The 12,492-nt window shown below is 39.9% G+C and overlaps 1 protein-coding gene across 1 annotated transcript in view; it reads left to right on the forward strand.

The window, feature by feature from the left end:
• The window catches only part of PTPRR (protein tyrosine phosphatase receptor type R), a 238,570-nt gene that overhangs the window by 194,177 nt on the left and 31,901 nt on the right, over positions 1-12,492 (forward strand). Inside the window, exons 7-10 of the mRNA XM_045789581.2 lie at positions 93-279; positions 3,224-3,308; positions 11,766-11,845; positions 12,293-12,430. Coding sequence (XP_045645537.2) covers positions 93-279; positions 3,224-3,308; positions 11,766-11,845; positions 12,293-12,430 — 490 coding nt within the window. The remainder of the gene's footprint in view (positions 1-92; positions 280-3,223; positions 3,309-11,765; positions 11,846-12,292; positions 12,431-12,492) is intronic.

A 12,492-nucleotide genomic window follows, 5' to 3' on the forward strand; every position in this document is an offset into this window, starting at 1 on the left:
CACTGAATAGTGTGTATGTATGAAAGACAGATTTGTGTGATCAGAATAACTCATGTGGTTTCTAAACTTATTAACCTTCTTCCCCAACATAGACGAGGGTCCAACGTATCTCTTACATTGGACATGAGTAGCTTGGGGAATGTCGAACCCTTCGTGGCTATCCCAACCCCACGGGAGAAGGTAGCCATGGAGTATCTGCAGTCAGCCAGCCGAATGCTCACAAGATCACAGCTGAGGGACGTCGTGGCAAGTTCACATTTACTCCAAAGGGAATTCATGGTGAGCCTGCTCTTTGTTGTTCACTCTTCAGTAGGCATTTTGATGAACTAGACCCTAGACACACCTATGAAAACGGCACCGTTCTCCACTCAAGCAGCTTACAGGAAACAAATGGTTACAGTTCAAAAGGTTAAGGTTAAGTACAAGGTTTTAGATCCACCCCACATCTCATCAACTATTGATAAATGTTCAAACTAGAATGTGATGACAAAATTGAGGCAAAGTACATAGGAGCTGGCAAGAAGTGGCAAGAAGGAACTGGGCATCGAAGAGGCATTCCAGGAGGCAGGAACAGCCTTGCTGTCACTGGGGAATTAAATTGTTCTGTTTGACTGGAGCACTGAAACCAAGGTGGGAAGTGGCAAAGGTTGAGCCTCCAGAGGTAGAAAAGAAAGCTGAGTCTTAATATATATTTAAAAATTTGGACTTTATCTTGAATTTTAAAAAGATCACTCTATCTGCAGTGGAAGAAGCATTAGAAAGGGGTATGTTGGAGGCTCTAGAGATAATCCTGTGGAACTGTCATGATGGTCCGAACTAAGATAGTAGGAGTGAAAATGGGGGAAACCTATAGGAATCTTCAAGAAGGGGGATGAATTGGATGAGACAGCCAAGAAAAAGGAAGGAGTCAGGGATGATACCCCAGTTTGTGACGTGAGCAACAAGGCGCATATAGTGTCCTTTAATGATATAAGGAACACGGGGAAAACCAAACATGGGCTAAAGATGATTGAGAATTTTAGCCAAAAGTCAGGGAACCCATCGATGTCGCTGGTGATAAGTTGATTTGTAAAAACACATGTCTACCCAGAGAGCTTTAGACCTTACTAAGTCTAATTATTGTCCAAAGGGAATATCCATTTCATTGATCACTTTACATCTTAAATCAGTTGTACATATTAAGCCAAGCTTGTTGATTTTAATAAATTGGTCATTACAGTATCTGTTCAGATATTCGCGACCACTCCAATGATGAAATATCTATCAATGGGCTAGATTTACCAGTAGCCTCATCAACTATCACTAAGCATCCAAAGTAAAACACAAACATGCAGTTTTGAAAATCAGACTTTGTAGTGTGTCATCTTTTCATATGAAGAAAACGAGACCTAATGAGATGAAAGAACCAGCCAATGATCACCCAGCTAGCTACAAGTACACCTAATACTCTTTTCTAGAACCACAGATAGCTTTTTTGAGATAAGCCCTTAAAGGAAAGATGAGGCCAACAAGCAGTACCAAAGAGAACGATACTGCTGGAAGATGGTCATTGTCAGTGTGTGTCAGAAAGCAGCAAGAGGAAGCAAGGGAGGAGTAGACCTACCTACAGTGGCTTTGCCAAAACAGACTGACCTATTTGAAATTACCAAACAGAAAGATGTGCTTTCTACTGAACATTCAACAGTTTTGCTCATTTTGGTAACTTGGAACTGAGAAGTTATAATATTTAGTTGGAGCAGAGAGTAGGGATGAATATTATAAATATCTAAAATAATGCAAGCTTAGAGGCGCCTAGGTGGCTCAGCTGTTAAGCGTCTGCCTTTGGCTCGGGTCACGATCCCAGGGTCCTGGGATCGAGCCCCACATCAGGCTCCCTGCTCAGTGGAAAGCCTGCTTCTCCGTCTCGCACTCCCCCTGCTTGTGTTCCCTCTCTCGCTGTCTCTCTCTCTCTGTGTCAAATAAATAAAATCCTTAAAAAAAATTAAATTAATGGAAGTTTAGGGAATGATATTTAAAAAGTAAGCTACTCCTCTCTGTAGACCACATCTCAAATTCATGATCTCAAATTTCCAGACTGATGGAAAACTAGGACAATTTGAATTAATGTATAGGTAATTTCTTTCCTTTCAATGAATATTAGGCTGTTGAGTTATATTTGCCATTGAAGAAAGTTCAAGTAACAAAAATACTATTTCATGTGATCTAAAGATAAAAGTTCCTTTATTTCACGTTAACATTTATCTAAGCAATCTTTTGCAGAATTTTAACTAGAGATCGTGCTATTTTGTATAATCAAATCCTTACATATTTGTTTTGACCCTTTTGAAAACTTTGGCTTATTGCTTTCTTTGTCCCAGTCATCTACAGGTGCTCACGTTTTAGATATAATTCATTTCCACAGAGCCATTTCTGCTCTAATTGTTCCCTCTCCAATCATTTGGGGCACATGACATATATTCCGAGTAAAAACATTTATATTCTTATTAAGTGGGAGAAAACAGTGTCCGGATGCCCTTCACTAAAAATATTGCATTTACAACCACAAATGGGACAGTACAATGAATCACTGGCCTCTACCTCTGAAACCAATAATATATGTTAATTAATTGAATTTACATTTAAAAATTTAAAACGTAAAAAAACAAACAAAAAAAGAACAAATGGAACAGTATAATTATAAACCATTCCTTAATACAAAAAAACATTATATTGCCATCACTTGAATCAACAAAAATGCCCTTTGTGTTTACCATTTGGGGAGGGAGGTTTTAATTATGCTAAAAGAGTCATACAATGTTAAAAGAGAATCCAAAAGAGTCATACAATGTTAAAAGAGAATCTGTCATAGTGGAGTTTTTGGTACTGAACTTACATAAAGATTTTTTAAAGATTTGAATACATTGTCAGTTTTCAACTGTCTATATATATTTCTAGCAATTATGTCAGAACAGAATTTTAAAACTCTAATCAAAGTTTTGTATGTTTCTTTAATAACCCTATGAAAAATAATACTTTCTAACAGAGAGCTCTTTCTTAGAGTCAGCATGCCAGGGTGCAGCTAATATGTTTATGAAAGGAAGGGTGTTGGTCAACCAGAGGTGGTAGTCTGTTGTTTTATAAATGACTTTGAAGTTCAGTAGGGCTCTGGATCAGATGGCCCCCTGTGAAGATTTTCTTTGTGGCAGCATTAGATACACTAATTTGATATCATTTATTTTTGCAGGAAATACCAATGAACTTCGTGGATCCCAAAGAAATTGACATTCCACGTCATGGAACTAAAAATCGCTATAAGACCATTTTGCCAAGTAAGTTTCTTGAATTAAATGTTTTCATTATAAAGCACAAGCCTTCCCCATTTACCCTTACCTCATCATTTCCCATCCTCACAACTTCTTTCTCCATACACACCAAATTTGGACCATGAAACTGGTTTGAGGTTCATAACTTTATCCTGTATTACTCTTCTTATAATGATCAGCTCTCAATTCCAGGGGACACATGGTTCTAAAATTTTATTGTGCCACACATTATGATCAATTGATTTCATCAAACAATTCAATGGGCAAAGGATAGTCTTTTCAACTAAAGGTGCTATGACAACTGAATAGTCACATGCAAAAAAATGAAGTTAGATGTATGGGGCACCTGGTGGCTCAGCTGGTTCAGAGTCTGCCTTTGGCTAAGGTCATGATCCTGAGGTCCTGGGATCGGCCCCATGTTGGGCTCTCTGCTCATCAGGGGAGTCTGGTTCTCCTTCTCCTTCTGCCCTCTCCCCCTGCTTGTGTTCTCTGTCTCTCTCTCACTCTCTCTCCCAAATAAACAAATAAAATCTCTAAAAAAAAAAAAGGAGTTGGATCCTGCCACACACATTTGAGTTGATACAAAAATCAACTCAAAATGGATTAGACCCAAAGGTAAGAGCTAAAACTATAAAACTCTTAGTATAAAACAGATGTAAATCTTCATGACCTTGAATTAATCAATGATTTCTTAAATATGACACCAAAGTACAAGCAACAACAACAAAAATAAATTGAATTTTATTAAATGAAAATATTTTGTGCTTCAAACGATACCATCAAGAAGATAGAAAAAGGACTCACAAAATGGGAAAAAGCATTTGTAGATTATACATCTAATGAGGGACTTCTATCTAGAATGTATAAAGAATTCTAATCACTTAGTTATAAAAAGACAGCCCAATTTAAAAATGGGCAAAGGACTTGAAGGAGACATTTCTCCATAGAAGGTATACAAATGGTCAATAAGCATTTGAAAAGGTGCTCAAAATCATTAGCCACAAGGGAAATCAAAACCACAATGAGATACCACTGGACTTCCACATGATTATAATAAAAATGATAGACTATGTAGAAAGTGCCAACAGGGACGGGAAGGAAATGGAACCTTCACACCTTCCTGGTAGGGATGTAAAATGGTGCAGCTACTTAGGAAACAGTCTGGTAGTTCCTCAAAAGGCAAATCCTGCAGTTACTATATGACTCAGACATTCCAGTCCTAGGCATATAACCAGGAGAAATGGAAACATTTCATTGTCAATCATAGACAAATAGATAGTTGGGCTTTTGGCAAAATCCATAAACATCCCAAAACAATAGCTCTGGAGAGATGGAGCCACAAAGACTTTTCAAAAGTATTGATGTTAGAAAACTACACGCAAATGTTTGTAACAGCATTATGTATAATAGCCCCAAAAGTGGAAACAACCAAAACACCCATCAACTGATGAATGGAGAAATAAAACATAGAATACCCACACAACGGAATAGTACTGAGCAATGAAGAGGAAGGGGGGCCGATGCCTGCTACAACACGGATGGACCTTGAACGTGACACTAAGTGGAAGAAGCCATCACCAAAGACCTCATACTATATAACTCCGTTTATATGAAGAGTCCCGATTGGCGGATCTATAAAGACAGAAGCTGTCTTAGTGGTTGCTTAGTGCTGCCGGGAGGCATGGGAAATAGCTGCTAAACAAGTAAAGGCTGTGGAGGTTATTTTGGGATAAGGAAAATGTTACAAAATTGATTGTGCTGACAGTTGCACAAGTCTGTGAATAAAGAAGAAGAACCTTATGATGGTGCACTTTAAATGTGTGAATTGTATGGTCATGTGAGTTACATCTTGATAAAGCTGTTACCAAAAATTTCATTGTGCATAATAATCACCTAGAGTTCTTATAAATATCTAAAGTCCTAATGGATGAAAGAAAAAAAAAATCTAGAGTCCTGTGTCCCACCTGCAGATTCTGTTGAAATAAGTCTGCTGGTGGGCCCAAGAATCCGCACTTCTAAGCAAACACCCAGGTGATTCTGATACAGATAATACCAGGACCCCACTTTGAGACACACAGTTTAGACGATGTTAAAACTAAATTTGACTTGGGCGCCTGGGTGGCTCAGTTGGTTGAGCGTCTGCCTTCGGCTCAGGTCATGATCTCGGGGTCTTTGATCAAGCCCCACGGAGCCTGCTTCTCCCTGTCCCTCTGCCACTCCCCCTGCTTGTGCTCTCTCTCTCAAATAAATAAATAAATAAATAAAATTTTGAGGAAAAAAACTAAATGTAACTCCATGAAATTAATCGATGTCAAGCAGTGAGCTAGATGCCAGGAACCAGTAAGCCTTAAGGAGTAGCCTGTAAGATCAAGGAGGTCAGGGACTAGAGGGGAGAGTCATGTAAATGACTAATTATGTTCAATGTAATAAAAGCCAGAATTGAAATCTGGCCCAGGTAGTGCAGGAGTACAGAGAGCATTGAGTTATTCTGCTTAGAGTGAAATGCTTTGGAGAGGATGTAACATTTGTCAATCACCAGACAACAGACAGTTGGGGTTTCGGCAAAATTCATAAACATCTCAAAGCAATAGCTCTGGAAAGATGGAACCATGAAACTTTTTTAAAGTATGGATATTGAAATAGTAGAGTCTGTATAATTAAGCCCATTAATTCACTCATCAAACATCAAATTCTCCGTATTTATGGTAATAGCAAGAATTGCTGGTAATGGTGTCGTTGGGCTGCCCCCCCTGGTGGAGTTGGAAACACTCCTCCGTAACATATTTTTAATGGGTCATGGGTCTGTATAGTATGATCCCTGTTGAAAGATACATTGTCTAGAGCTGGCTAAAGGGGGTGAAAGTGCTATGTGCTACAAGTGTGCTTCTCTCTGTCTCTCTCTCTCTTTCAAGATTTTTCATCTGAAATGTACCAAATATAAGTAATTAGGGCATAGACATTCATTGCAGTTTTACTTAACCATCTAATGTCAGAAGGATTCGGAAATTATTAGGATTATGTAAAGTTCAGCCTTCTCAGGGGCGCCTGGGTGGCTCAGTCAGTTAAGCATCTGACTGTTGGTTTAGGCTCAGGTCATGATCTCGTGGGTCATGAAATTGAGCCCCACAGAGCCCCAAGTTGGGCTCCCGGCTCAGTGGGAAGTCTGCTTGAAGACCCTCTCCCTCTGCCCCTCCCCACACTCACACACTCTTTCTTCTTTTCTCTCTTTCTCTCTCTCTCTCTAAAATAAATAAATAAGTCTTTTTAAAAAAATTTTAAAAAATAGGGGCACCTGGGTGGCGCAGTTGTTAAGAGTCTGCCTTTGGCTCAGGGCATGATCCCGGCGTTCTGGGATCGAGCCCCACATCAGGCTCCTCTGCTGGAAGCCTGCTTCTTCCTCTCCCACTCCCCCTGCTTGTGCTCCCTCTCTCCCTGGCTGTCTCTCTCTCTGTCAAATAAATAAATAAAATCTTTAAAAAAAAATTTAAAAAATAAATAAAGTTCAGCCTTCTCTATTTCCTGCCCAGATGATATCAGACGTAGTCCTTCATAGTCCTGTGTCAGCTTTTCCATTCCCAGAACTGGGCGGGTCACTTGAGCCAGGGCACCTGTGCTGACAACTGATGTTGCAGATAATGGATTTTCTGCTGAAAATGTCTGTAGCCTGAATGTACCACCCACCCCCTATTGCACAAAATACAATTTAGTAAGTATAGTTTGGGCATGCCACACTCTTGGTTGCAAGTCATCAAAGACGACTGGGATTTATATGGAAAGCTATTCTTCATGATTTACTTTAGATTATAATATGGGATAAATTTGAAACAGTACATAAAATAATTTAAAATGATTAATATTTTAAGTATTATGGGTTCTGTTAAAGATTTTGTTGATTTATTTGACAGAGAGAGCAGCCGAGAGAGTACCATTGGGGGGAAAAGCAGAGGGAGAGAGAGAAACAGACTCCCCACTGAGCGGGGAGCCCGATGCAGGGCTCTGTCCAAGGACCCTGGGGTTAGGACCTAAGCCGAAGGCAGATGCTTAACCGACTGAGCCACTCGGGCCCCCCAAGTATTATGTTTTTTTAATTGTTTCAACCTATAATAAACTCAAGTTTAAAAGCTTCCAGCATGGGGGCGCCTGGGTGGCTCAGTTGGGTAAAGGTCTGCCTTCAGCTCAGGTCGTGATCCTGGGGTCCTGCTCAGAGGGGAGTCTGCTTCTCTCACTTCCTCTGACCCTCCCCCCTCTTGTGCTCTCTCTCTCTCTCTTGCTCACTCTTTCTCTCTCGAATAAATAAATAAAATCTTTAAAAAAAAGCTTCCAGCTTGTACATATTAGTGAGGCTGTATAATTTGGGGGATGTTTCGCAGCAGAAATATGGATAACCAAGAACCAATTGAATCATGGCTGTTTCTCTAAGGATGACATCAGCCTGGCTCAGAATACTCTATGTGGTAGATTAAAGTGCAAAGGTCAGGGGTGCCTGGGTGGCACAGCGGTTAAGCGTCTGCCTTCGGCTCAGGGCGTGATCCTGACGTTACCGGATCGAGCCTCACATCCGGCTCCTCCGCTAGGAGCCTGCTTCTTCCTCTCCCACTCCCCCTGCCTGTGTTCCCCCTCTTGCTGGCTGTCTCTATCTCTGTCAAATAAATAAATAAAATCTAAAAAAATAAAAAATAAAGTGCGAAGGTCAAGTTTATATCACGTTATTTTGCAACATAAACAAATATTAGTGGTGAAAATATGTCTATGTCCTAAATCACAAAAGCAATGGGAAAAAACTAATCATACATCGGTATGAAGTTATTTGCATGACAATGAAGTATAATAACCAATTTCATGTATATTTATTCCATGCAGACAATTTATTTATACAAATATAAAACAATGTAGATGAAATTAAAAAACTCTATTAATTAAACTCTAATTACTTTGGCCATCATTTCATATTTTAAAATTTAAAGTCTGGTAATATTTCCTACTTATGTTTCCTGTTCTATTAGGTGCCCAGAACAGAGTAGATATGCGAACAAGTGAGCCACTCATTAAGGCAACAAGTTGTGTGGCTCAAACAAAATATTGGAGTTGGACTTGCCTCCCTACCCTGGCAGGAGGATTCATAGGTTATGGTAGACAACTTAATCTTTCTGTGCTATCCTTTCTTCATTCCTGAAGATAGTGATAATAATATTACTGCTTAGGGCCGTGGAGAGAATTAAGTAATCATATGTGAAAAGGGAAGTTCCCACTAACAGTGAGCCCCCACCTAATGTTAGTTTCTCCTTTCCCTCCACCTAACTGGAGACGCACTCATCATTAACCCCAAAACCAATTCCAGAAAATAGTAACACTAACTAGAGAAAGAAAACTTTATAGGTTCAAAAGCAGATTACTTAAAAGCCCTGTTTTCTCTTGTAATTTTCACATGAATCTTAAAAAGTGAGTTCCATAGAATCGCTGTCTTGCATTGCCAAGATCAGCACTGTCCGTCAAAGCCTGTACAGTGATGGAAATGCTCTGTATCTCCAGTGTGATGGCCGTTAGCTGCGTGGGGCAAGGGAGCACTTAAGGTATAGCCAGTGCACCCGAGGAACTGATTTTTAAGTTTTATTTTACTTTAATTAACTTAAAGTTAGCTACATGTGGTGGCACCATATTGAATAGTGCGGGCCTTCTCTCTCTATCCTGACACAAACTGAAGGTGACTCCCAGTCACCTGGTGGAGCCAAGTCCCTGCCTTTCCTCCCATTTCCCACTTATCTTAAATTCATCTAGAGAAACTCTGCCATTCCTCTCATCCCTGTCTTTGCCCCGAGATACACTAGCAGTATAAACTTTCATCTAATAGCTTCTCCTCTTGACTCCAAACCTCAAATGCAATTCAGCCCAGAGAAGAAATCTTCAGCACAGAATAACCTTTGACCAAATCTGATAGGATGCCAATCAGACTATCAGGATCCAGGAGTGCCTGGGTGATGCTGTCGGTTAAGTGTCCAGCTCTGAGTTTCGGCTCAGGTTGTGATCTCACGGTTGTTGGACCAAGCTCAGCGCCAGGCTGCACGCTCGGCGTAGAGTCTACTTGAGTTTCTCGCTCCGTCTCCCTCTGCCCCTCCCCCTTGCACTCTCTCTCTCTCAAAAAAATAAACAAATCTTTAAAAAAAAAAATTAAAGAATATCAGGATCCAGGTACCATTTTGTCTGTTAAGTAGAAGACTTAAATTGCCAGAGGTATTTTAAATTCATCAATAATCTGTTGAGAGGAAAAAAGAAACGGGAAGGAGAGCTGAAGGAAGACGAGGAATAAAAGAGGAAGAGGGGGAGGGAGGGAAAAGGGGAGGAAAGAGGAAGAAAGCAAGAGGAGAGAAGGAAGGAAATAAAAGGGGATGAGCAGAGGTGAGGGAAGAAGAATTCCTCAGTGTTGAAATTGTTATTGCCACTTCTTAGATATATTGTAAGTGACATGCTAAATATTTAACATATAATCCAGAAATACCTGTCCTGACAAAAGGTTATCATAGCAATATGGAGATTTAAAATACACATATAGACTTAAAATGCATAAAATGAATACAATTCTAACAGTAATGATGAAAATAATGATGATGAGAATGATAAAGTGTTGGATTTTTTTTATTAGTCTAACATTAAAAAGGCTAATAAGCTTTGGTTAGAATGCCAGTTTTCCCTTACTCAGTCCTATGGTGCATTCTTGTTTAAAAAGTATTTGGGGGGCGCCTGGGTGGCACAGCGGTTGGGCGTCTGCCTTCGGCTCAGGGCGTGATCCCGGCGTTGTGGGATCGAGCCCCACATCGGGCTCCTCCGCTGGGAGCCTGCTTCTTCCTCTCCCACTCCCCCTGCTTGTGTTCCCTCTCTCGCTGGCTGTCTCTATCTCTGTCGAATAAATAAATAAAATCTTAAAAAAAAAAAGTATTTGGAAACCTCTAAATACGTGGAAATCTTATAAATTACCAATTTCCAAACTAAATTTAGCTCGATGAGGAAGCTGCTTCTAAGCAGTTTATAGGGCTGAGTTCCCGATGAATCATACACATGGTAGGCATTATAAAAACTGAAGGGAGGGGGCCTCTTTTCGAGTCTCACTGGAGTAGAGCTCTTGTGGAAACTTCTAATAGTCAGTGGATACTGAAAAGGAATGAAAGTTTTCCTGTCCCCTTTGCTTAGAAGGAAAAAGAATCTAGAAAGTCAAAAACAATGTTTCAACTCTAATAGAAATGAATTCTGATATTAAACACTCTATGAGCCGCATACCAGAAAGAAATCACAAAGGATACAAAAGTTAGTTTCCCCAAAAAAAGTTTATTAAATACAGTTCTTGCCTTCGAGGGGTTCAGTACAATTCATTGAGGGCAGGCAAAAATTTAAGCACTTAAAATATAAGATGGTAAATATTAAAATAATACATGAAAAAAATGTACCACAATAGGCTTATTTGGTGTAGATCAACAAAGGAGTCCTTGGTGGCATCAGCAAGAGGGGTCTCTTCATATAACTAAGGTTAGGGTAGACTGGGGGTACACAAGGAGGACTGAACTGTAGAGAAGGGGGTAGGAACAGTGGGTATGATAAACTCTCACAGGTTTACCTGTCTAGAGAAGAACAGTAATAGAACAATTACTAGAGTGGAATGCATAGAACTGACTTCTTAAAAAATGGGAAGGACCATTTAAATCAATGGAATAGACATTTACTGAGTGTCTACTATGTATATAAGCACTGTCCTAAACGCTAAGCCTTAGAAATAATGAAAAATCTCTGTCTTTGCCTTGAAGAGGCTCAGAGTGGGACAGACGAAAGAAATCATAAAGAGATGATTTGATCTTAATTCATTTATGTAAACATTGGTAAAAATAACTACCATATTGTCCATAACACCATGTTTTGCAAAGAGCCTTTCAACTTCTTGATGGAAAGTGATTTGAGCAGTTAAGACAGTGTTGCGAGCACCATAACAATCTACCTAATATCAGATTTTCCTGCTGTAGGTGGACAAAATGCCACACATGGTAACTAAAGACAGCTTCTTTAGGGAGAGCGGATTCAGGCCAGACCAAGTGTTTGTTGTTGGGCAGAAGAGAAGAGCAAAGTGAGGAAGAAAATCTGGTGCAAATTCCAAATCCAAAGAATAAGAAAAGGAGCGTAAATGAGAAATGGGGTCAAGAATCAAAAACCCGCAAATAAATGACATGATGAATAAACTCATCATCTCAAACTTACGGGCAAGATTTGTGTTAAGGGACAGGGGCCAAGATGGGCCCAATGGTCCCTCAATAAACACAGGCAGATCAAGAGACAGACACACAGTCGTTTCTGCAACAAACATCGACACGAGCCAGATGGTCGGTATATAAATTAACAAGTGTGCTATGTACAGTTATTGGTGTTCTAAGGAGCTTCACAAAGAGTAAATTAGTCTAATGCATTCCTTCTTGTTTTCTTCATTAGATCCCCTCAGCAGAGTGTGTTTAAGACCAAAAAATGTAACTGATTCTTTGAGCACCTACATTAATGCTAATTATATTAGGGTAAGTAAGTAAATATAAATTTCTTTCTGATGAGCATGTCGACTTACTATTTGGAATTGTTGGGTTGTTTGTTTGGTTCGTTTCCTCAGAGTGGATTAATTTTGATATAACTTGGTTACTAGCAAGCTCATTTGTTTGTTTAGTCATAATTGACATTGGTAGCGGGTCCTTTACCTTGAGTCTTCCTTTCCGGTGCGTCTCTGGCTGCAGTGCTCTGGCCGCTAGGGGGTGCTCTGGTGGGAACGGGGCATTATGCCCCTCACTATTGTATGCGGTGCTTGACTTGCTGGGAGAACAGCCAGATGGATCGTGCTAGCATCAGTGAAGCCTCGAAAGCTTGTGTTGCTTTTGGACTACGTAGAGCCATTTTGTTCTGAACTTGTTCTAAACTTTCAGTGCAAGGCATGAATTTCAAATCCAATATTTTTGTCTCTTTACTCTACCCAGGGCTACAGTGGCAAAGAGAAAGCATTCATCGCCACTCAGGGCCCCATGATCAACACCGTGAATGATTTCTGGCAGATGGTTTGGCAGGAAGACAGTCCCGTGATTGTCATGATCACAAAACTCAAAGAAAAAAATGAGGTATGACCTTTACCCAAATAGTGAATCTTAAATTTCTGTTGCTATAGAAGAGATATTGTATA

Source organism: Ursus americanus, chromosome 17, assembly GCF_024610735.1.
Source record: "Ursus americanus isolate L20-20 chromosome 17, mUrsAme1.1.p, whole genome shotgun sequence".
Taxonomy (NCBI): Eukaryota; Metazoa; Chordata; class Mammalia; order Carnivora; family Ursidae; genus Ursus; species Ursus americanus.